The following is a 21,260-nucleotide window of genomic DNA, read 5'->3' on the forward strand; positions in this document are numbered from 1 at the left end:
TTCCCTGCCAGTCCAGCCCGCCTGCCTCTATCTCGCGCGCTGCTATGAGTTCCAGATGCTGCTTTTTCATACCCAAAGCGGGGAGTAGGGGGGGGGGCGGGGAGGAGGAGTTGGAGGGGGGGGAAAGCTTTAATAACGTGCAGCACCACGGCCCCGGGAGAGGAGGTGGGCGAGGGGGTGTCAGGGTTCAGCTTCAGGATCAAGTTTATAGCCGTGGAGCTCGTTGCGGCGGAGGCCTGAGCTCCAGCCTCCAGCACACGTACAGGAAGAGCTGACATTGGCGCCCCGTCCCTCCCCTGCCTCTCACATCCTGATGTGATTAAGGAATTCAACTCTTGTTTTTCTGCCCTTGCTTGTTCCTGTAGGCCTTGCTTCACTCCAGGCTCCATGTGTGTGTTTAAGGGCCCTGCCAGCCGCTCTGCAGGTTGACTCTTTTCTTCTGTTTAATCTTGCAGTTGGAAAGGCCAAGGAAACAGGAGAGAGGGGCAGAGGCGTCGGGAGCGGGGAGCTGGGTGGCCCGGCACTGCCCAGGCTCTCTCCAGGTCCCCTCCCTGCGCTGGGGCCAGGCACTTGTAGAGCCAGGGAGGGTATCCCCCATGCAGGGGACAGCACCCCACCTCTGCCAGCACTGGGTGGCCCGTGGCACGTGTCCCCCGTGTGCCCCAGGGAGCTGACAGCTGGAGGAGCCTGTAGCAAGAACGTGATCTGCACCCTCCTCGTCCCAGCAGCTGGCTCTGGCTGAGCAGGGGACACATTTTAGGTGATTTTTTTGCACGGGGGCTCAGAGCAAAAGCCCAGGCAGCAAGAGATGTCTCTATAAGGTGGGAGACCTGGACCCTTGTTCTCTTGTGGAGAAGGTGCAGGAGGTTTTTCAACCTGACACCACCAAAAGCATAAGATATGGGAGGATCTTCAGGTTCTACCCAGTGTCACGACAGGGACAGTCCTGTTCTCCAGAGCACTGCTTTTTGGGTCGGTCCCTCCAATTTCTGCTATGAACAAACATGTTATGGAGGATAACTCCCTCCTGGCCCGTCCCCACAGTCTCTGCTGGGCTGTGGGAACCTCTGTGCGAGCTGGTTGCGCAACCCTGGAGCTTCCTCCTTGGGCTCTGATCTCAAGGGAGCTTCCAGCGTGACCACTGCCAGCCTGGGCAAGCGGATCCCGACGCGCCGCAGCAGCTCTGCATCTGACACAACGCTTTTCCCCGAGGTTGACCCTCTGGCAGCATCGCCTCCATCCCCTGTGGTCCAGGCTGTCCCAGGAGAGGGAAGTGAGCCTGGGGGCTCCGTCTTCCTCCTTCCCATGGCTAAAAAGTCACAAGGAGAGAAGAATACGTGGTTCTGTGGCCGGGAGGGTGTGCGGTCCGGGTGACATGATTGAGTACACGACTCTGCAGTGCTGGGCTTGTTCTGATTGAAGACTGTGAGCTCCTGCCCAAGTCCCTCCTGCTGACACATGCCATGGCAGCCTGCACAGGGCAGGGAGTCTAGTGATGCTCTTCTCTCTCCAGGGCATTCTCTTGTGCAAGATACATCCCCCGCAGCCCTCTGGGGGCTCAGAGCAGGTCTTTTTGCTCAAGTGCCACCTGGGAACTTGTCCCAACCCCATCACAATCCTTGGCTTTTGTGCAGAGGAGGGGAGATGGGTAATGGGAGGGCTTGGGGTGGTCTGTGGTCGCTGCACTGGGAAACAATGGGGTTTGGGCGAGACAGGGGGGCTGTCAGCAGCAGTGGCAGAGCTGGGCTTCTGGGCAGCACATGTGTGCAGGCAGTTGCTGGTGGGACACATGTTGAGGAACAGGGACTTGTGGTCTCACCTTTGGGCAGGGAGCCACTGAAGGGAGCAGCGAAGCTGGGAGGGGGAAACTGGGTTGTGGCTGATCCCCAGTTGGACACCAGCCACCACCTCCTGCCCTCTTGTGTCCTGGAGATTTGAGTGTGGCCTTCACCTGGGGTAGGAACAGCATGGCTCATTCTGGGGTCTCCAGTTCAGGTCTGCAGACCTTCTGGTGAAGAGAGTGAGGGAAGGGTCTCTAGGAGAGGGTGAAGATGCAACGTGGTCCAGAAGTGCCTGTGTGGGCAGGAGGCTGGAGAACCAGGGACCCTTCAGTTTAGCAAAGACAAGGTTCCTGGTCAGCAGAAGCGTGGCAAAGGCAGACTAGAAGTAGGATGCAAATGTTAACAGAGGAAGTAATTAACCATTGAAATGACTGACCTTGAGGCACAGTGAATTCTCCATCATGTGGAGCTTTAAAATCAAGATTGAGCATCTCCTCAAACATCTGTTCCAGGCCAGCTGGAAGTTTTGGGGTGGGTGCAGAAATCTCTCTGGCCTGCTCAGAGATGAAAACAAAGGAGAACAGGCTCTTTGGTTCATGGATCCGAGTTTCCTTGTCAAGATGATCAGGTTTTGTGCCTGGCCTTGGATGAGGCAGCAGCATTAGAGCGGTGTTGTACAGCCCCGGTGCGGGCAGGTGGGGAGAAATAGCATTTGCTCCGAGGGATGTGCAGCCTTAACAGCCAGGCAAAGCAGAGAGACAGGGAAATACCGTGGGTTTACAGAACTGAAGCCTATAAAACATCAGTGACTCACCCAAGGCTGTGGGAAGAGTTTTCCAAGATGAGGAAGTGAGTTTGATTTTAGAACAGAGCTTTAGGCAGGGCTGCCCCTGCCCTGCCCCACTGCCTCCTGTCTCACCTTGTCATTTCCTGGATGTTTACTATTTATTTATTTTGCTTGTTTCTTTTGGATGTTTAGAAATAGTCACTTGCCCATCAGCAACTGTGCCTGGCAGGGATTTGTCTGCTTGAAGGGGGAGAGCAGAACGAGTAGGGTCCTGGCCACCAGCATCCCTTGCAATGACTTCTCTCCTTTTTCTTTCTGCATTTCCTGGAAGAAGGAGGATGATGTGAGGATCGAGGCGTTCGAAGATGATTCTGAGGCTGAAGGCAGCGGAGGAGAGATGGACATCAAGGAGCTCAGAGCCAAGAAGCAAGCCCTGGCCAGGAAAGTAGCTGAGCAGCAGCGTCGTCAAGACAAGATTCAGGTAGGACGGGTTGTGGGGCTGCAGCCCCCGAGCTGGGTGAGGAGCTTTGCTTCTGTACATGGGCTGATCCTGCCTCGCTGTCCTGATGGTGCACAGCCATTTCCTTGCCACACATCGGGACCAGTAGCCTCTCGAGATGTCCCGTAGCACCTCGAGTTTTCTGAGTGTAGGTGGCCTGTGCTGCCTCTGTGAAACCCAGCAGCAAGCTTAACTTTGCCTTTGGTTGGAAGGGCCCAATCGGTGTTGCTGTCCCCCACCCAGGGTAAGATCTGCCCTTCCAGGCCCCGAGATGAATATTTCGGGGACTCCTGGGATCCTCATGAAGCCAGACACAGCTTCTCCAAGAAGCTTCTAGCAACCCAGGAGCCCTGAGAGGGGAGTGCTTTAACTGGTGGCTGTAAGGCAGTGCCAGGCAGCAAGTTGTCCCCTGGCCTGGGACAGGAGCTCCATGGCAGGGAGGCTCAGCAAGAATCACATGGGATTGGAAGGGACCTCTGGAGATCATCTAGTCCAACCCCCCTGCCAGAGTAGGTCCACCTAGAGCAAGAAATCAGCTTTTCTGTGCAGCAGGGCACAGGCAGACAGGGGAGAGGGTGGGACGTGAACAGCAGAGTTCATGTGGGAGCCAACGGCAGGAAAAATAGCCTGCGAACGGCTGCTGCAGCCAGAGCACTGCTTGCGGAGCGTTGCCATCGTTATGGGGACAAACAGACGGGGTACAGGTGATCCTGGCCTGGCCCTGGCCTGATCCGAGAGCGTTTCCCACTGGGAGCTGGTGAAGTAAACTGGTTGGACTGGGAGGAGATGCCTGGCGGCGCACACTGTTGCTTTAAGAGCAATCTCACATGCATGGCTGTTGGCCGCCTCGCCGCTCGCAACCCCTCTTCCTCCAGCCCTCGCAGCCCAGATGAGGATTTCTCAGCAGAGGAAAAATTCTCCCTGGCTCCCCTCCCCCTCACCTCCGCCCTCTCTAATGCCCAGGGCCCTTCACTTCCATAATTCTTCATTTTCCAGCCTTGAACGTAAGCCAGACACATCTGTCTGGCCATATGCGTGAACTCTGCAGTGTGTGCCGAGGTGGTTGTAAAACAGGGCTGCTGAAGGCCCTACTGGGAGAGCGTGCACATGTGTACCCTCCGGCTACTGGCGCCGGGCCCAGAACCACTGCGCTTCGCTTTTCCAAACCCACCCCAACCTTTCAGATTTCGCCTTTTTTCTTTTTTTTTTTAAATTTTTTTCTCTTTTTTTTTTTTTTTTTTTTTTTCATTTGAATTCAGAGCAATTCATATCAAGGTAGAAGTTGCGCCCGGGAGGGAGGGGCCGCCCCCGCAAGCGAGTCCATTATTGTTGGCAGGTACCTGGGTCGCATTAATAGGAGGAGGAAGAAAAGCAGCAGCGAACGAGTGAGAGATTGGAGAGATGGGCTGTAAATTAAAGCGGCCTGAAGCCTTCCAGCCTCCCAGGGTTGTTAAGCGGGAGGTGTAAGTAAATTCCCCACTTCCCACTGCCTTGTACAGACACAGCAAACAGGAACTGCACATGTTTCGGGGAGGGCAGTGAGCAGCAGATCCCGGCCCCGACGACTAGCCCAGCTGCAGCGGGGCCCCCCCGGGATGGCCGCTGCCCATTCTGCGGGGAGAGTGGGGGCTGCCTGATGTTGTCAGGGGCTTTCTCCCCCCGGCGCACTCCTCCCTTCCTCCCCAGCCGTGCTGGGGCTGATGCTCGCAGGCGGAGAGAGGTCAAAATGAGGGTGTGGGCAGCTTCAGGGGCTGCACAGCTGAAGAGCTGAGGTGCCGTTGGAGTCTGAAGGCGCGGGGTGGAGGAGAAGTCCTTGGGGCTTCGGTAAAGTCATCCAGCCTGTAGCTGGCTGGGAAGAGCCTGGAGCAGAACATGTGTGCAGGGCCCCGGTCTTCTCCCTGCCCTGGTATTGACCATGTGGCTGGAGCTGGAGGAGCTCGGGTGGAAAGTGCTGCCTGGGGAGTACGGGTCAGAGCCAGCTCAGCATCCAGCCCCTCCACTTTCCCTCTCTTCGCCTGAGGTCCTTGACCTTTCTGATCTTCTCAAGAGATTTTGTGTTTCCTGGGACCTAGGGATCTTCTGCCTTCCCTGTTACAGCCCATTTTTCTTGTTCACTGCTCACCTTGGGAGTTCACACATCAGCTGCTCTCTGAGCCCCCCCTTCATTATCCTGGGGATAAGCCACAGCTCCGTGTATTTATCCGAGTCCAGCAGATGTGGCTCTTCTCTAAGCACAGCTGAGGGTCTCAGCTCCCCACGTGGCCATGTCACTGTGCCAGGGTGGTGGGGACTTGGGTCCGGAGAGCACAGGGGCTGTGGCTGTCTCCCATGGAGTCTGTGACAGTGTGTGCAGTGACCCAGTGTGTGGGGCAAAGCCTTCATCTCTTGGCCATCCTTTTTCTTTCCATGCCCAAGGGGAGCACGGTGTCGTGGCCTCACCTGGGACTTGCAGGGTTGTGCTTCTGGCGGCTAAACTCATTGCCAACAGGTTTTCTTGCACTTTCCCTGCCTTTGCTGTGCTCCCCATCACTTTTAGCCCCACTCTGCTGCTGGTGGAGATCATCCACCAGATGCTTCTTCCAAGCTCACTGCTGCTGCTTGCCTGCCCTGCATCAGCATCCCCATTGCAGCTCCCAACCGCAGCCAGCGCTGGGGTGACATTTATACCTCCAGGGGGATTTTGGGCTTCGTTGGTCTCCTTCAGTCCCTGCCCTCGGGGTGGCTCAAGCTGCTGGGGGAGCACGGGTCCAGGCAGGGTAAACAGCAAAGGAGGGTGGCCCTCGGCCAGCACCAGCTGCAGAGGGAACAGGAGAGCTCAGCTCCGTTCCTCTCCGTGAGCTTGGACCCCAAAACCATCGCTCTGAGAGGGGGGCAGATGGATTAGGTCATAGTCTTTTTGTGTCCCTGGGCAGCTCTTGCCTGCCTGGCCATGGGTTATGGGTTGGCTGCTGCTCCCTGGCTCCGCTGCCAGCCTGCCTCTGCCCCTTGCCACTTACCCAGGCTGGGACAGAGACATGTCCCAGGCTGGTGGCAGCAGTGATGGGTCAGGGTGAGGTTGTATTAGAGGCTTGTATTAGAGGTTGTATTAGAGGCTTGTATTAGAAATAGTGTGACCAGCAGAAGGAGGGAGGTGATTGTCCCCCTGTGCTCAGCACTGGGGAGGTCATCCCTGGAGTATTGTGTCCAGTTTTGGGCACCTCAATACAAGAGAGATCTCAAGGTCCAGGGGCAGAGGAGGGCAACGAAGCTGGTGAAGAGCCTGGAGAATAAATCATACGACGAACGATTGAGGGAGCTGGGTTTGTTTAGTTTGAGGAAGAGGAGACTGAGGGGTGACCTCATCACTCTCTACAACTACTTGAAAGGGCATTGTAGAGAGGTTGGTGCTGGTCTCTTCTCACAGGTAATTAGTGATAGAGCAAGAGGGAATGGATTCAAGCTGCACCAGGGTGGGTTTAGACTGGACATTAGGAAGAAATTCTTCACAGAAAGAGTGGTCAGAGACTGGAATAGGCTGCCCAGGGAGGTGGTTGAGTCACCATCCTTGGATGAGTTTAAGAGTCGTTTAGATGCGGTGTTGGGGGATATGGTGTAGGGGAGAACTTTGTAGAGTAGGGTAGATGATTGGACTCGATGATCCCAAGGGTCTCTTCCAACCTGGATGATTCTATGACTCTGTGAAAGACCAGGCACATACCTGGGTGATGCCCATATATTTGGAGGGGTGCGAGGCCAGGTGGGCAGGTGGACAAGAGGAGGTGGCGGTGGCTCTGCCAGGGCAGGCAACGTTCTCCCAGGGCAGGGCCGTGTCCCCAGCCAGCGCCAGGTCCCTCCGGGCGCTCCCAGCCGCCCCCGCTGCTTGGCCAGGCCCTTGGTCCATGCTGTTCAGCGTCCCTTGTCCTTTGTGCCGCCGCTGCGCGCTGGGAGCGGTCGAGTTTCCTGACCGGTTGAAAACATCCCACCTGAAACATAACAGGCTCTTCCTCTGGATGCTGCTATTGTTTTTGCTCAGCATTACAGAAGCGGCTTAACCGGGGCGGCCAATTATGACATGTCTTCCCAAAATAGCCCGCTCTCCTGTCCCTTCTGAGCCCACACGGAACGGCCGCCCCCTTTTTAAGATGCAGCCGCTCCTTTGTGGCGGTAGGAGCGTGAGTAAGTGGCTAAATATAGTAGCCGTGTCCCATTCACGCTCTCCTCGGCGCGCAGGAACAATGCCGGGGGTGCACACGCGCCGACACGCACCTGCCTGGGAGCGGGGGTGCCTGCTGGCTGCGGAAGGCGCACACCCACCCACGGCGGCTCCGCCACGGCGGCGGCCCCGCTTTGCTACCAGGCACGGGGCACGTTTACTCCCCGTGGAAGAGGTTGGAGAGACGAACCTTTGGGAGGAGGAAGCCCTCGAGCGGAGACGGGAGAGGCATTGTTCTCGGCCCTGGAAAATCCAGTCGCCGATCCCCGCCGAGCACGCGGGGGTTGGAAGGGGCAGCGGCGCCGGGTTTTTTCTCCCCCCCCACCACCACGGTTGGAGAGCTGGTTCGGGGCAGGAGAGGTGGTGGCAGGATGGTGACGGCCCATCCGTCCTGGCAGAGCGGTGGGTGACCCTGCGTGACCCATCCCAAAGGCACTCGGCTCTGCTGGCATCCAGCTCCACCAGCCTGGCACCGTGGGGAGAGGAGCTCTGGGGTGGGTGTGCGGAGATTTCGGGGTAAGCAGATGGGGAGCCCCCTCCCATTCTGCACTTGTGGTGGGGACACTCAGGTCTCCCCCCTTGGCACTCTGTAGAAAGTACCACACGGTGTCCCGGCTGTCAGGGACCCGTCTCCTGCCCACACTGGAAGCCCTCAGCCGGGCAGCGGCTTCCGGGGAATCCCCCAGGTGATCCCAGCTGATGGATGAGCTGGGAATTTGGGACTGTGTGCGCACGAGTGTCTGATCTCAGTGCTGCCACCAGCTGGGGCAGCCGGGGGAGCCACCTCCAGCTCCGGCCCAGCTCCTGGGAGAAGCCCCCATGGCCAGAGCAGCAGGATGGGCAGGGGGCTGTGGGTGGGAGCAGCTCTGACGGCCACAGATTGTGGGTGCAGGAGGCAGGAGAAGGGGAGCTGCCTGACCCCGGGGGGAGCAGGGAGCCCCCCTCAGCCTCAGAGGTCCCTTGCCACATCCAGCACTGCAACCGAGCCGTGCAGGGTGTTTAACCCCAATAAAACAAGGCTAAAATTCATCCGTCCTAAAGCACTTGGGCCAGGACAGAGCTGTATCTCCGCTGTTTTAACCACACCGCTCTCCCCAGGGTCTTCTCCAAACCCCACCTCCCGGCAGGACACGTGTTCCACCATCTCCCTGTCCTCACGTTGGGGAAACTGAGGCACGGCGGGGCCCGGCAGCTGGTTTCTGGCAGCGGTGGCGGTGCAGAAGCCACTCTCTAGACACGGCCATCCCGTTCCGCATCCCCCTCGCTCTCCTTCCTCCCCAGGGGCCCGAGCCCCGCAGATCTGCAGAAGGGTTAACGCGGCGCTCGCCTCCCCGGTTTCCCCGCACACATGGGCTCCCTTTCATCTCTGGCGCGGGGCCAGCCAGCGTCCGCATGAATCACAGGCCACTCCTCTCCCCCCCGAAACCCCTTGGCCGGAGGCTTCTGCAGCCTTTTACTCACACAAACAAAAATAAATCTCGCTGCCGGCCTCTGAACTCTGCAAAGGCGAGTTTCCCTCTGGCTCCCCGAGCGGCCCGGAGCTGTGCGCGGGGACTTGGCACGCTCCCCGCCCGACCTCGCTCTTTCACTCCCGGCGCATCCTGTGTCCTTCTCTCACCGGGCGGCCCGGCGAGCGGAATGGGACGTGACGGCCGGCACAAGCGTCGCTGGAGGCTGCCAGGAATCGGCCGGGTACGGCCTGCGAAAGCCGCCGGGGCAAATGCCACACACGAGGGTACTGCCCCCCACCCCCCCTGCCCGCCATCACCCCTGCGCCCCTCGGCCGGAGGGGTAGGTGAGCTTCCCCACTCGCGCTGAGGTCCTGAGGTCACCTGCGTGGTGACAAATCCCGAGGTCAGGGAGCCATGTCGGGGCAGGGGTCCACTCCTGCCACCAGCCCGTGGTTGCATAGGGTTGTTGTTGCCCATTGGAGGCCACCTGGTTTCACCCCTCTCTTCCTGCAAGTTTCACCCCTCTCTTCCTGCAAGTTCAGGGCAATCGACCTCTTTGGCTGCCACACGAGGGACATGCCACGTCACTCTGGGTCTCTGCATTGGCCAACGGGGCTCTTCTGCATCTCCCCATGGCAGGTGGAGCTTGGTGGAGCTCAGCAGGACCTGGTGCCTCCCAGGGATGAGTGTCTTCTCCCACACCCTCAAACGTGGGGAGAAGCCTCAGCTGCCACCCTCCTCACAGTGAGGAGGTGCCAGGGTTGCCAGCACAGGGTTGCCATACCACCAGGGAGTGCCAACAGCTCCCTGGGTGAAGACAGAGAGCCTGCAGGGATGGCACCCAGCATGTGGCTGACCGTGGCAGCATCTGTACAGGGATGCTGGTGCCATTTTAGCTGTCCCTGCACAATGGGGGATGCATGTCCTCACTCTGTCATGCCAGGTCAGTGCTGCCATGCTGTGGATGGGACCTGGCTCCCCTCAGGGTCACTGGGAGCTTCGTCCCTCAGACCGACGCTGCCAGGAGGCGGTTGGGAAGCACGTGGTGAGGTTATGGTTGCTGCTTTGCCTGGAGACACTTGTGGGAGGTGGCAGCATCAAGCTGCCTTGATTTAAAGCCAGATGACAACACTTGGAAATGGATTAAAAACCACTTCTTTTCCATGGCCACTGCTGGCCCGTGCAGCTCAGCGTTCCAGGGTGCCTCCGAGGCTTTGGCTTGACTGCGGGAGGGTTCGGATCCTCACCTCGGGGCAGGAGGAGCTCCCTGTAACGTTGGGCAGAACGGGGTCGGTGGTCACCTCCTGTCCCCGGGGCACATCTTGTGGGTGCGAGCCCGGTCTCACAAAGGTTTGCATGGTGGTGGATGTGTTTCACAGCAGTGCTGCTGTGCTCCATGGGTGACCGGTTCCTATTAGAGGCAACAAACATCAGTGAGTCCAGGGAAGCTATTTTTAAGCAGAGGAAGCACGAGAATAGCATCCTGAGTTTTTTAAGCCTGTGACTTACTAAAGAGCCCAAGTCCTTCGATAGCGTCAAAAGTAATATGTGAGCTCTTGGGTCCCATTTTGGTAACTGGCATTGTCCAGAGGTCCAGGTGCAACCCTGCAGGGTTGCTAGTAAGACCCAGCAGACCCTTCCCATGTATGTGTGAGCACCCCTGGTCTCTAGCGGGTGCAAAGAGCTCAGCCAAGAACAGTGCTGTGGGTTTCCAGGGCTGGAACCCACCTGGTTTCCCAGCTGGATGGAGTCAGAAAAGGCAAGGCACGTGCAGGGGCTGGTGGGACAGTGAGTGAGATACTCAGCCAAGCATCCCCGCCCCACAGACCTCCCCTCCTGCTGCCTGCTCGGGGCCCCTGTGTTAGGATGCTGTTGGCAGGACTTGTGTGTCCCAAACCGGTTCGTTTCGGCTGTTGTCACCTTGTGCTGTTTCCCTCTGGAGTCCCAGAACCCGCTTCCTCCAGCCCCTTTTTCTCCCTGCTGTTTCGTGTCAGGGTCGATCTCTTGGTACCAGTGCAGATAATTGTGGCAACTGCGAGTCCCATAAATGGAACAATTCCCAAAACATCTCCATTTTCAAGGCTGGTCCCAGTTGTTCTCCCCAGAGCCTGGACAGGGCTGTTCTCCTTGGAGAGTGCTCTTCTGGAGGCTTTCACCATCCCACTCACCTGTGCACTGTGGATCTGCAGGAGCTGGTGTTTGAGGTGTGCAGGTGGGATGGACACAGCCTCCTGCCAGTCCCCTTCACACGATGCCCTTGCTGCGGGAGGCATGCATGCCAGCCAGCCTTATCTTCTACTCTCAGGGTCCACAGGTCGTGGGGCTGACGTCCTGCTTACTCATCATCTGTCCTTCTCCTCTAGGCCGTGCTGAAAGACCAGAGTCAAATGAGGCAGATGGAGCTGGAGATCAGACCTGTCTTCCTGGTCCCAGACACCAATGGCTTCATTGACCACCTCAGCAGCTTGATAACCCTGCTGAACTGCAGGAAATTCATCCTGGTGGTGCCCCTGATCGGTGAGTAGGACCGGCGGGCGGGAGGTGGGGGCTTCCCTTCTCCCTTGGAGTGGGCTCTCCCTCCATGCTGGCTTCCTCTCTCCCTGCCTCACATGCCCACGGGTGCCTGTGTGGTCCGGGGCCGGCTGGTAGCAGAGGTGGAGCTGGCATCCATCCTGCCCTGTCTCATCCCAGCCACAGCTGGTGTTTCTTCAGCCCACGTCACCCTTCTCTTCTCCTGCCTCCTTTCTGCCTGTGGCACTCAGCAAACTCCTCTCCTCCTGGTGCATTTTGGGGGTGCCAGGGGCTGGGAGAGGCAGGCGGGTGTTAAATAGGATTTGGAGGGAATTTTGGAGGGAGCAAGGAGGAGGAATTGTTAAACAATCAGAGCAGATAGCTTATCCCAGCTGAGCTGGGGCTTAGGCAGCCTGAGCAAATGGCCGGCCTGTGTCCCAGCGTCTCAGAGCTGCTCAAGCCCAGCCCTTCTTTTTATCCTTATAAAGCTCGCAGTAAAACAGCAAGCTGGTTCCCGTTATTGGTAAACACTCACCCTGGCAGATAACGGCTGTGCTGCTGGGTGGTCTCCCAGGGTGGCGGGAGGATTTGGTTAGATGCCTTTGCTCTGATTGTTTGATCGCGCTCCGGGCTGGAGGTAGCGTTCCTCCGGCCAGCGCTGCTCTGGCGCCTGGCACATCCCGGTGCCAACCTGGCACTCAGAGGGTCCCCGAGGGCAGCAGGAGAGGCCGGAGCAGGAGGGGGGCTCAGCCCCACAGAGCCCACAGGCTGTCCCCATCCTTAGGAAGCCAGGGGCCAGCTCTGGCCTGTGGGTATCTACAGTGTCCAGGCAGCGAGGTGTACACACCTCCATCTCCTGGCCTGCAGCACACCAGGGGTGCCTGCCCTCCAACCCCTTATGGGGCTTCCTTCTCATCTCCCGGTGGCCAGCAGACAGCCCTGCCTGCCCCAGAGCCCACATCTGCTCCTCTTCCTCACAAGGTGAACAGACTGGCTCAGGAGGGATTCCCAGGGATGGGACCCCTGGGTGGGGGGAGCAGGGCTGGCCACCTGCCCGGCTCAGCACGGCAGCTGCCAAGGTGCTCTGTGGCTTGGCACTGCTTTGGCTTTGTGTGGAAGAGAAGGGAAGGAAGCCGGCAGCACCAGCAGAGCCCGGGCAGCCCCAGGGTCTGCAGAGCGTGTTAACACCTGAGAGAGCTGGGACCTGCCCTGGAGCCATGGCCCTGCCTCCCGCTGTGCTCCTGTGGTTGGTGTGAGGCTTCTCCATCCCAGCCCCATCCAGGGCCAGCGGTAATAGCAGAGGTGAAATAGCTGGTCCCCTGTCTGTCCGAGATGCTGCTGCCCTCAACCTGCCAAAGGAGCCCGGCCTGAGGGGACCGGTCACCCTCAGTGCCCTCCTGTCCTGCTGCCTCCCTGCCCATCCCAGTGGGGACAGAGTTAACTCATCTCCCACTGCCTGCCACCAGCCTCCCCTCCCGCTGCTGGAGCACCCTGAAGCCAGTGACCCCCTGTCCCTGCCGGGGGTTGGTCAAATTTCCCCTCGTCCCTGAGAAAAGCCATCAGTGCTGAGATCCAGGTGTGGGCAGGAGGAACCCATCCCCTGGGGTAAGCTGTGGCTTCTGGGGCAGAGACCTCGGTGCCGTGCCCCCTCACCAGCACGGGGCACTCCACCCAGCTCTTCCCGGGGATGCAGCAAGGGGTTAAGCATGTGGCTTCGCGTTGGGTTTGTTTCTCTTGCTCTTTAACCTGCTCCGTGCTCCTTGAGGCTGACCCCGCCATGGAGAAGCCAGGCCTGGTGCAGAAGCACAAACAAGCCTCCCCTTTGAAGCCTGTTTAGCTTGGAAGCAGGAAGGCAGATTTCGGGAGGGAATACCAGCTTTTCCTGTTTGATGTTCCGTTCTTGCACGGCTCCCCCCACCCCGGGCCCAGCCGTGCATTGTGTGGAAATGGCAGCATCAGGTCGGTAGCAAGAAGAGTCGCCGGCCAGGGAAGAGCAAAGCAGCTCCATGCAGCTTTAATTTGAATACCCAGACAGTGAGTGCCAGTCTCACCATGGAACAGAGCGATCACGCAGGCTCCCCGGGCAGTGATTCACAGCACTGGGGAGAGGCCTCAGACCCCGAGCTCTCTCTCCCCGAACCCCCAAGGAATGCATAGTTCCCACTTGAACTCAGGACTTGGCTCCAGGCTCGGAAACAATCTTCAGAAATGAAGCCATGGCTAAAACACACACACACACACACTGCGCGCAGAGCAGAGGCTCCCTCGCGCACACGTGCACACCAGCTCTCTCTCTCTCTCTCTCGTGCGCACACACGCGTGTGTGCCCGGCCCTGTGCACACCCAGCCCCGGGCAGCCTCGCAGGCGAGGATGCTGCTGTGCCACATCTGGAGGCAGGTGTGTCGTGTGCCTGGCCTCGTCTTGCTCACACACGCACACTCGCTCTCTGCGACGGAGCGGCTCTTCCAGCAGCCCCGACGCCGGAGGGTGGGTTCCTCCCAAAGCTCCTTTGGGGTTCCTCAGGCTTCTTCTGGGCTCAGGGGGCTGGAGCAGCTGGGGTTGCCAGCCCCTTGGCAGCAGTACAGGAGGCTCTAAAGCTCGATGGGCTCCAGTTAAGGCGAAAAGGCTGGGAATCTGCCCGATCCCAGGCTCAGGCTCGTCCTGAGCAGCCGTGTGTCAGGAGAGATGTGTGAACCCAGATGGGTGAGGTGTTGGAGAGAGCGTGTCCCCTGCTGGGAGCTTGGGACGGTGGCTTCAGGTGGGAAAATAGGGCCAGGATTTGTGTGGGAAACGGTGTCAGAATGGGAACTGCCTGCTCCCACTCCTGACCCTGTTCCCACGTGCAGCTTTCCATGTCTGTAATTAAGCACGGGGAGCTGAGAGGTGCGGAGCCAGGCAGCACGACGCAGGGCAGGAGACACGGTGCTGCTGGCCATGGCCGTGCTCGGAGGTGGAGGAACAGACTGCAGGAGGCTGTGGATTTCTGACACCCTCGGGCACACACGGAGGTGCCGTCGGGTGCGAGGCAGGAGCATGGGGTGGGGGGCACAGTGGTGGTCCCAGCGCTTTGCAGAGCGAAGCGAGGTGCCCCGAGGGAGTGTTACCCACACGCTGCAGGGGCGAGGTGCCTGCGCTCTCGGTGCTGAGCCAGGTGACCCACGGAGGTGGAAGGCAGCAAAGCTTTTCCAGACCCACTGCCAAGTCCAGGAGCGCAGGGACACTGCGGCAGCTGAACCCAGATTTCCTGAGCCAGCTCCCAGTGCCCCGGCCCCGAGGCCTTGGCAACTTGCGTGCTCCAGCAGCAGGTCACGGGAGCACCTTGTCCCATAGTAACTGTACCTCCTCTTCCTGTTTGAAGTGATAAACGAGCTGGACGGCCTGGCCAAGGGCCCGGAGATGGAGCACCGGGCTGCAGGCTATGCCCGCCAAGTGCAGGAGAGAGCCAGGAAGTCCATCGAGTTCCTGGAGGAGCGATTCGAGAGCCGGGACAACTGCTTGAGGGCTCTGACCAGCCGAGGCAACGAGCTGGAGTCCATCTCCTTCCGCAGTGAAGACACCACGGGCCAGCAGGTAAGGGACATCCCGGCTCCACAAGGACAGGACACAGAGGCCACGCTGCTGAGGGCTGGAGGCTCTTCTTCACTGTCTTCCTGAGGGAAACCAGGGACCCTGGGGACTGTGAGCTCTAGGCAGGGGATGGCTCTGTCCCCACCTTTGCAGGTGGCTGAGCAGGCTCCTGTGGGCTGTGTGTTTCGGCTCCAAACAGCCCGTCTCTCCACTGAGCAGTGGCAGGGTGTCCCGAGGGCAGTGCAGAGACTGGGGTTGGTGGGGTTGCAGGTTTTTCCCTGCCGGGGTTAACGTTGCCCTTTTCTTCCAGGGAAACAACGACGACCTGATTCTGTCCTGCTGCCTCCACTATTGCAATGACAAGGCCAAGGATTTCATGCCCTCCAACAAAGGTAGAACATCCTCACACCCTCATTGTCCCTTCTCTGTTGCATCCCACGGACTCTTCTCATTTCTCTTTCATGGCCCTCGGAGCCAATCCCTCCTGCATTTTGTCACTTTCAGCACCCAGGTGCCACCTCCTGCCTCCGGTCAGCCCCGGGCTGTGGGCCCTTCCCACCCCATTGCTAAATGCGCACCTCACTGCCCTTCGGGGATGCCCCAGCTGGTGAGAAGCCCACCATAAATGTCCACGGGGCTGTTAGGTGGTGCTGGAAGCGGTGATGAAGGGCCAAAAAGAGCCTCCTCCCTTCAACCCCTGGTGCCTCCTGGCCAGGGCCCTTTTGCCTCCTAAAGCCCAGTTGGCACTGGCCACGCCTGCTGGGACCAGCCAGCCCCCGGGCTGTTGCCAGGGCAGTGGGGATGGGAATCGCATCAGCAGCTGCCCAAGAAATCAACCCGCATTTGTCAGTGCGAATTCTTAGCAGCTTAACTTGTCAGATTCACAGAGAAACCGTCACCAAATGTTTATGTGCAAATGATGCTGAATTTTGAAATCATGTGGATTATGGGGAATGGGGCCTGACAAGCTGACAGCCTCTGGTTTGTAACAAGGAGGCGCGTCACCAGCGCGGAGCAGAGGATGTTTATTGTTACACATTTCTTAAAGTGTCCGCGCAAAACCTCCCCATCCCGCTTTTCGGCAGCCTTTGGCCTCAGGCCTGCCTTCCCGGCGAGCCCCTGCTCCCCTTCCTCCCGGCACGGCCCGGCTGGAGCTCTTGCCCCACCATCCTCAGCCCCAACACCGTGACCGTGGCCCGTGTTCCTGGCCACCCTCCCCTTCCCCTCGTCCTGCCGCTCCCCGCGCAGCCAATCTGGGCCCATGTTGGGCTCCCATAAACTCTGTTTTTTCCATTCCCGTCCTGGCTCGGAGGCACTGTGTTTCCTGTGCTCATAGGAACAGTACTCTGGTCACAGGACCCAGCTGCTTACACATACCCCATATGCTTCCCCTGCTTCGCACACACGTAAGCGTGGCTCCCACATCCCAGCCCGGCGCGTTGCGTGCGGGGCAGCTCATCCATCTGGGGGCAAGATCCCTTCGGTTATTTCTCAGGCTTCAACTCTCTCTGCCTGTCTGAGCCCCAGCCAGAAACGCCTCGGTGTCAGTGGCGACTCCAAAAAAACTTCGCAAAAAAATAAGGGTTGGTTTTAGATCTTATAATGAGATCACCAGAATAATAGCACCAGCTTCCTGCTGGAGCCAGGGTCGCGGGCTGTCTTCCTGGCCTGGGTCAGGGAGAGGGACCTCCTCTTCCCTGCCTGCGGCACGGCACACCACCCCGTGCGGGCACCGTGGGACCCTGGTGCTGCTCGGCAGCCGTCCCAGCCCCGGGGCTGCGGGCGGAGATCACAAATAGCCCCCCCAGGCAGCTCAGGGTGGGGGGAGAAGGTGGCCTTCGAGATGAAGTGTTGTCTCCAAGCCGTGCCAGGAAGCTTTGGCAAGGAGCAGGAGCTGGGGGTGCTGCAGGGGTGTCCAGGCACAGCACCCAAGGAGGGTTGGTGGTGGGGACGTGGCATGGGGACGGCGTGGTTTGGGATGGGTGCAAGGGCTGGAGGCAGAGCAGGGAGGTCTGAGCTTCACTCCCCTCTCTCTCTCTGGTTGCAGACGATCCCATCCGTTTGCTCAGGGAAGTGGTTTTGCTGACGGATGACCGGAACCTACGAGTCAAAGCGTTGACCCGCAACGTGCCGGTGCGGGACATCCCCACCTTCCTCAAGTGGGCCCAGGAGGGCTGAGGGGGGGCCGAAGGGGGGGCCGACGGCCCCTGAGCGAGTCACGCAGCCTCTTCACGGTGGGAGATGGGCTTCAGCGGCAGCCCCTCGCCACGCGCCGCCACCGCCTGCCAGCCCACCACGAACAATAAACGCCACGTCTTCAAACCCACCCCAGAATGGCCGTGCTGCCAAGGGTCCTCCCCCCCATCCTGAGGGCAGACCGGCCGGGAAGGTCATTGCTGTGGATGGTTCACACGGAGGCTGGGCCGTGGAGGGTCCCCACCAGCCTTTGGGCAGTGCCGGAGCGGAGCCGGCGAGCCCCCCGCTGGCTAGGGAAGCTTTGGGTGAGCGAGCCCGTGCCGGATGGGCAGCCTTTTGCTTGGTTTGCTTGGTTGCAGAGAGCTCGAGTCACCGAGTTGGGTGGCTCTTTGGGTTTGGAGGGCAGAGACCGGGCACTCCTCAGCGCAGATTTTGGGATTGCTTAGTCTGGCTCGTGCCCCTCGCAGATCCCGTGGACTTGGAGGGCAGGTTCCTTCCTGCCCCAGCCTGTTGGTCCTGCGTGGCCCGGGCAGCCCCAGGCCTCCAGCCCCTTCCCCACCCCACGCAGGGGTGCTGCTTGCCGGGGCGCTTGTCCTCTCCCAGCTGCGGGGTTTGCTTGTCGAGTTTCGTTTCAGATTTCAGTATAGGTTAGTTTTTCAGGTGTGTGCTCTGCCTGCTTTGCTGGGGAGGGGGGAGGCTTTGAACAACCCCTGTTCTCCCCACAGCTGCTTTCTGTTCTGCTCCCCTGCCCACCCCAGCCATTACCTGCCCCTTCCCTCCCCCCCAAATCCCCTTACTCCCACCCCGCTACCTTTAGACACATTTTGTTTTCAACCTAAAACTCAACACGAGGTTAACAAAATCCTCCGAGGACCCCAGGACTGGCTGTCCCCCGTGTCCTCATGGCCATGGGCGCCTCTTACGTGTGGGATCTGGCTTCTGCCCGTGGCTGTGGGTTCAAGCAAGGCTGGAGAGAGCCAAGGCAGCACCCTGCTCCCACCACTCGCCCAGCTGGGAGGGTCCCCCCACCTCAAGTTGCCCCTTCACCGTGGAGGGAGCCATGAAGTGACCCCGCTGCCTCGTCACCGGGTCATCCCGCACCGGGAGCCAGTGCTGAGCCCCTACCCCCACCCCACACTGTCCCATCACCAAGTGTCCCATCCCCAGCCCAGTTACACGCCAGATCCAGAAGCTTAAGAGGGAGCATTAACCCTCGAACCGGAGCCCCTGGAGCTCTGTCAAGTCCCAGTCCCAGGAGCAGGGGGTGGGAGTGACCCCCAGGTCGTCCCCGCTCCCCACCGGGGCGCCGCGGCCGTGGGAGGGAAGCCTCAAAGGTGGCGGAGGAAGCAGTAGGACTGAGCCCAGCGTTTTTTTCCTTTCCTGCGTGGGTGGCTCGGACCCGGTGCCTGCGTCAGGAAGCCCAGTGTCACCCCTCGTGCTGGCCACCCGGCCAGGACTGACACCGGGCAGGGGCTGTGCTCGCCAACCTGTGCTGGACCAACACCACCCCAACTTTGGGACACTCTGCGGGGCAGCTGCCGGCGAAGGAGGGTCCGTGCTGCTGCGACAGAGACTTTGGGGCACCCACGCCTGCTGCAGGGCACATGGAGCCATCCCCCGTGGCCGAGGCCACCCAAGGGCCACGGCGCCCACGTCGCAGTTCGGGGCTCCCAGCCGCTGGCTGGAAGCTGCACAGAGACTTTGCCTTCTCCTCCACGCCAGGTGTATTTAAATGTTTGTTTTCTAACGGAGTCGCCCCAGGGCTGCTTCACGAGGCCCTTCCTGGGGTACCACCAGCTCACAGGGACCTGCGGGCCCAACAGATGCCGGGGGACAAGGGGTCATGCTACCACCGGGCCAGCTGGCCACCGTGGCAAGTGGAGCAGGGGGTCCCCGGCTAAAGCGCCCCGTGCCTGGGGCCATCGGTGCCGGGCAGCTGCGCCGATTTCCCCCCAGGGAGCCTGCATCTCGGGGAGGCGGCCGCGTTTGGGCTATTTTGTTAAGATGTTTTTAATAATTTTTAGTATTAAACACTTGTCTGCGCAGCGTGTTGTTTCATTTTGCCCTCGGCGGGCGAGTTGCTGTTGAGGTTGGGGCTGGGACACATAGGGGGAGGGAGGGCAGCGGGACACATTAGTGCTTGCAAAGAGGAGGGTGGCCCTGTCCCACCTGCAGCTGCTGCTGTGTGTCCCCCGCCTCGAACCGAGGGGGCTCCAGGCAAACCAGACGCACAATGAAGCCCCTCACTCCCCTCCCTGCAGCTCTGCACCCCCCCGGGGGTCACCCCACTCAGCACCGACCCCACACCGACCAGGTGTGTGTGTGTGTCCCCACCAGAGAAGGACACGAGGCCACGCGTGTTAATGTCACTTTATTGCTCATTTCGGTTTCGACTATAGAAAAAAAAAAAAAAAAAAAAAAACAGTAACTGATAGTTAAAGAAAAGAAAGCATCGATGGGGTCTGTGAAGGAATTCCATCCTTCTTAGTATATGTAAATAAAATTTAAATACAGTCCCTAAAGTAACCATAATACAGTGGATCCAATGGCAGAGGCTGCATGGATGAGAGAGTACACTGGAAATCTCCACAGCTTCCCATTTCCTATGGAGCCCAAACCTTTCTTACTGCCATGGAAGATACTTGTCTTCTGACAGCATTGGTTGTTGGGTAAAGAGCTGTTGGCATCACTCAGGTCTATTGAAATGCTTTGGTCTGAAGAATCTCTAGAAAAAATGTCATGTAAATATTAGTTCAAATTTGAATATGAATATGAATTTGTCTGCATTTGTAACCAGTTATACTTTATTTGACTTTTTCTCATCTAAATATGTCTTTCCACTGAAGCCAGAATGTTTCAAAAAAATGTGTCAGTTTTAATGAAGTTTTCAATGGGAATGTTCTAAATATCCTGGCTTGTCTATTTAGGCATTTCCTAATGAGAGAGTGAAACAAAGAAAGGGTTGGAAAGATAAACACACACACAAAAAAAAAAAAAATCTGTCTTTTTTTTGGCCTCAAAGGAGATATATGAAATTTTATGGCTTAGAAACATTCCAAAGAGTTTGGTTTTATTTCCAGTGTGGAACAAAAAGGCATCACAAACCATACATATTTTCACAGACTGGGAAATAACATGTTGCCCTTAGGTTAGCTCTAGGTATGACATTTTGTGTTTGCTTCCTGCAAACAATTCAGTAGGTCTGTAATAAGAAATACTTATGGAAATATTTTCCAGCTTGAATTCATTAGTAGTTACAAAGGCAAATTCCACTTGACTGTAATTTTTATATCTACAATTTTTTACGTATCTTATGTTGGCCTGTATAAATCAGATCTTTAGAGAAAAGAAGCAGTACTTGCAAACATAACCAACCAGTACCATAAACACATAGGACTCTGAGGATTATGCTCAATTACATTTCAAATAATATGTCGGTTATATTGACTCTGTATGTATGGGGTATCAATTATATTGCATGCAAATATATTTTAATTTCACATTTATACTGGTTTCTACAAATATTTTGAATTTAAGAGTAAAAAAATCAATTTTGATTTTTCCACTGCTGGATGAGAAGATGGAACTGAGAGGATTCATAAGGCTGCACCTATAATTGCAGTTAGCCATTAAATAGACACAAGGGTGATATGAATTTCCCTTGGTCAGCCCAAGTTCCCTGCAACTCAGGAAGTTGTGGCTGCTCTTCCTGCCTCTAAGGAGCTACAGTGTGAACAGGTGTTCGTAGCAAACTGTGTGTCTCTGGTTCTTCACAATGGTCAAGGACACTAAAGGTCCAAGGAACATCTATGCCCTCTGTCAAAGTTTGTCAAAAAGCACTTCCCCAAATCTTAAGATTAACTTGATTTAGGGTTTATAGCAGAAGGTCAAAAACTAGAATTAGGATGTGTCTGAGATTGAGAACAAATGTCAAAGGTGCCTGTAGTAATAATTTTAATATCTTAAATAAATTTCCCAGATAATATATGGAATACAATCATATTCCTCATTACAAAAGGAGACAAAAAAACCTATTCAGTGGTCCCTCTAGTCAGATCTGGGAAAAACAATCTTCCTAGTTGAAATTTAGCAACTGGATTTACCTCAAAAAAAAAAAAAAAAAAAAAAAATAAGGGCGAGGAGCCCGTGTACAAATCGGACGTGATACAGAGGGGGCTGGCGGACCCCAGCTGTGCTTTGGGTGCTGCTGCGGCCACCGCTCGCCCCACGGCAGCTCCAGAGGGACGCTGCCTGCCTTGGGGAGCCCCTGGGTGG

The 21,260-nt window shown here is 57.6% G+C and overlaps 1 protein-coding gene across 2 annotated transcripts in view; it reads left to right on the forward strand.

The window, feature by feature from the left end:
* Positions 1–19,030, forward strand: part of SMG6 (SMG6 nonsense mediated mRNA decay factor) — a 137,969-nt gene extending 118,939 nt beyond the window's left edge. The window contains exons 15-19 of one of the 2 annotated variants that reach the window (XM_014953147.1): positions 2,900–3,049; positions 11,074–11,227; positions 14,581–14,792; positions 15,100–15,181; positions 16,837–19,030. In XM_014953147.1, coding sequence (XP_014808633.1) covers positions 2,900–3,049; positions 11,074–11,227; positions 14,581–14,792; positions 15,100–15,181; positions 16,837–16,967 — 729 coding nt within the window. In that variant the 3' untranslated portion in view covers positions 16,968–19,030. The remainder of the gene's footprint in view (positions 1–2,899; positions 3,050–11,073; positions 11,228–14,580; positions 14,793–15,099; positions 15,182–16,836) is intronic. The other variant, XM_014953148.1, reaches the window with a different exon arrangement.
* The last annotated feature ends 2,230 nt before the right edge of the window (positions 19,031–21,260 follow it).

This window comes from Calidris pugnax, unplaced genomic scaffold, assembly GCF_001431845.1.
Source record: "Calidris pugnax isolate Ruff unplaced genomic scaffold, ASM143184v1 scaffold133, whole genome shotgun sequence".
NCBI classification, from domain to species: Eukaryota; Metazoa; Chordata; class Aves; order Charadriiformes; family Scolopacidae; genus Calidris; species Calidris pugnax.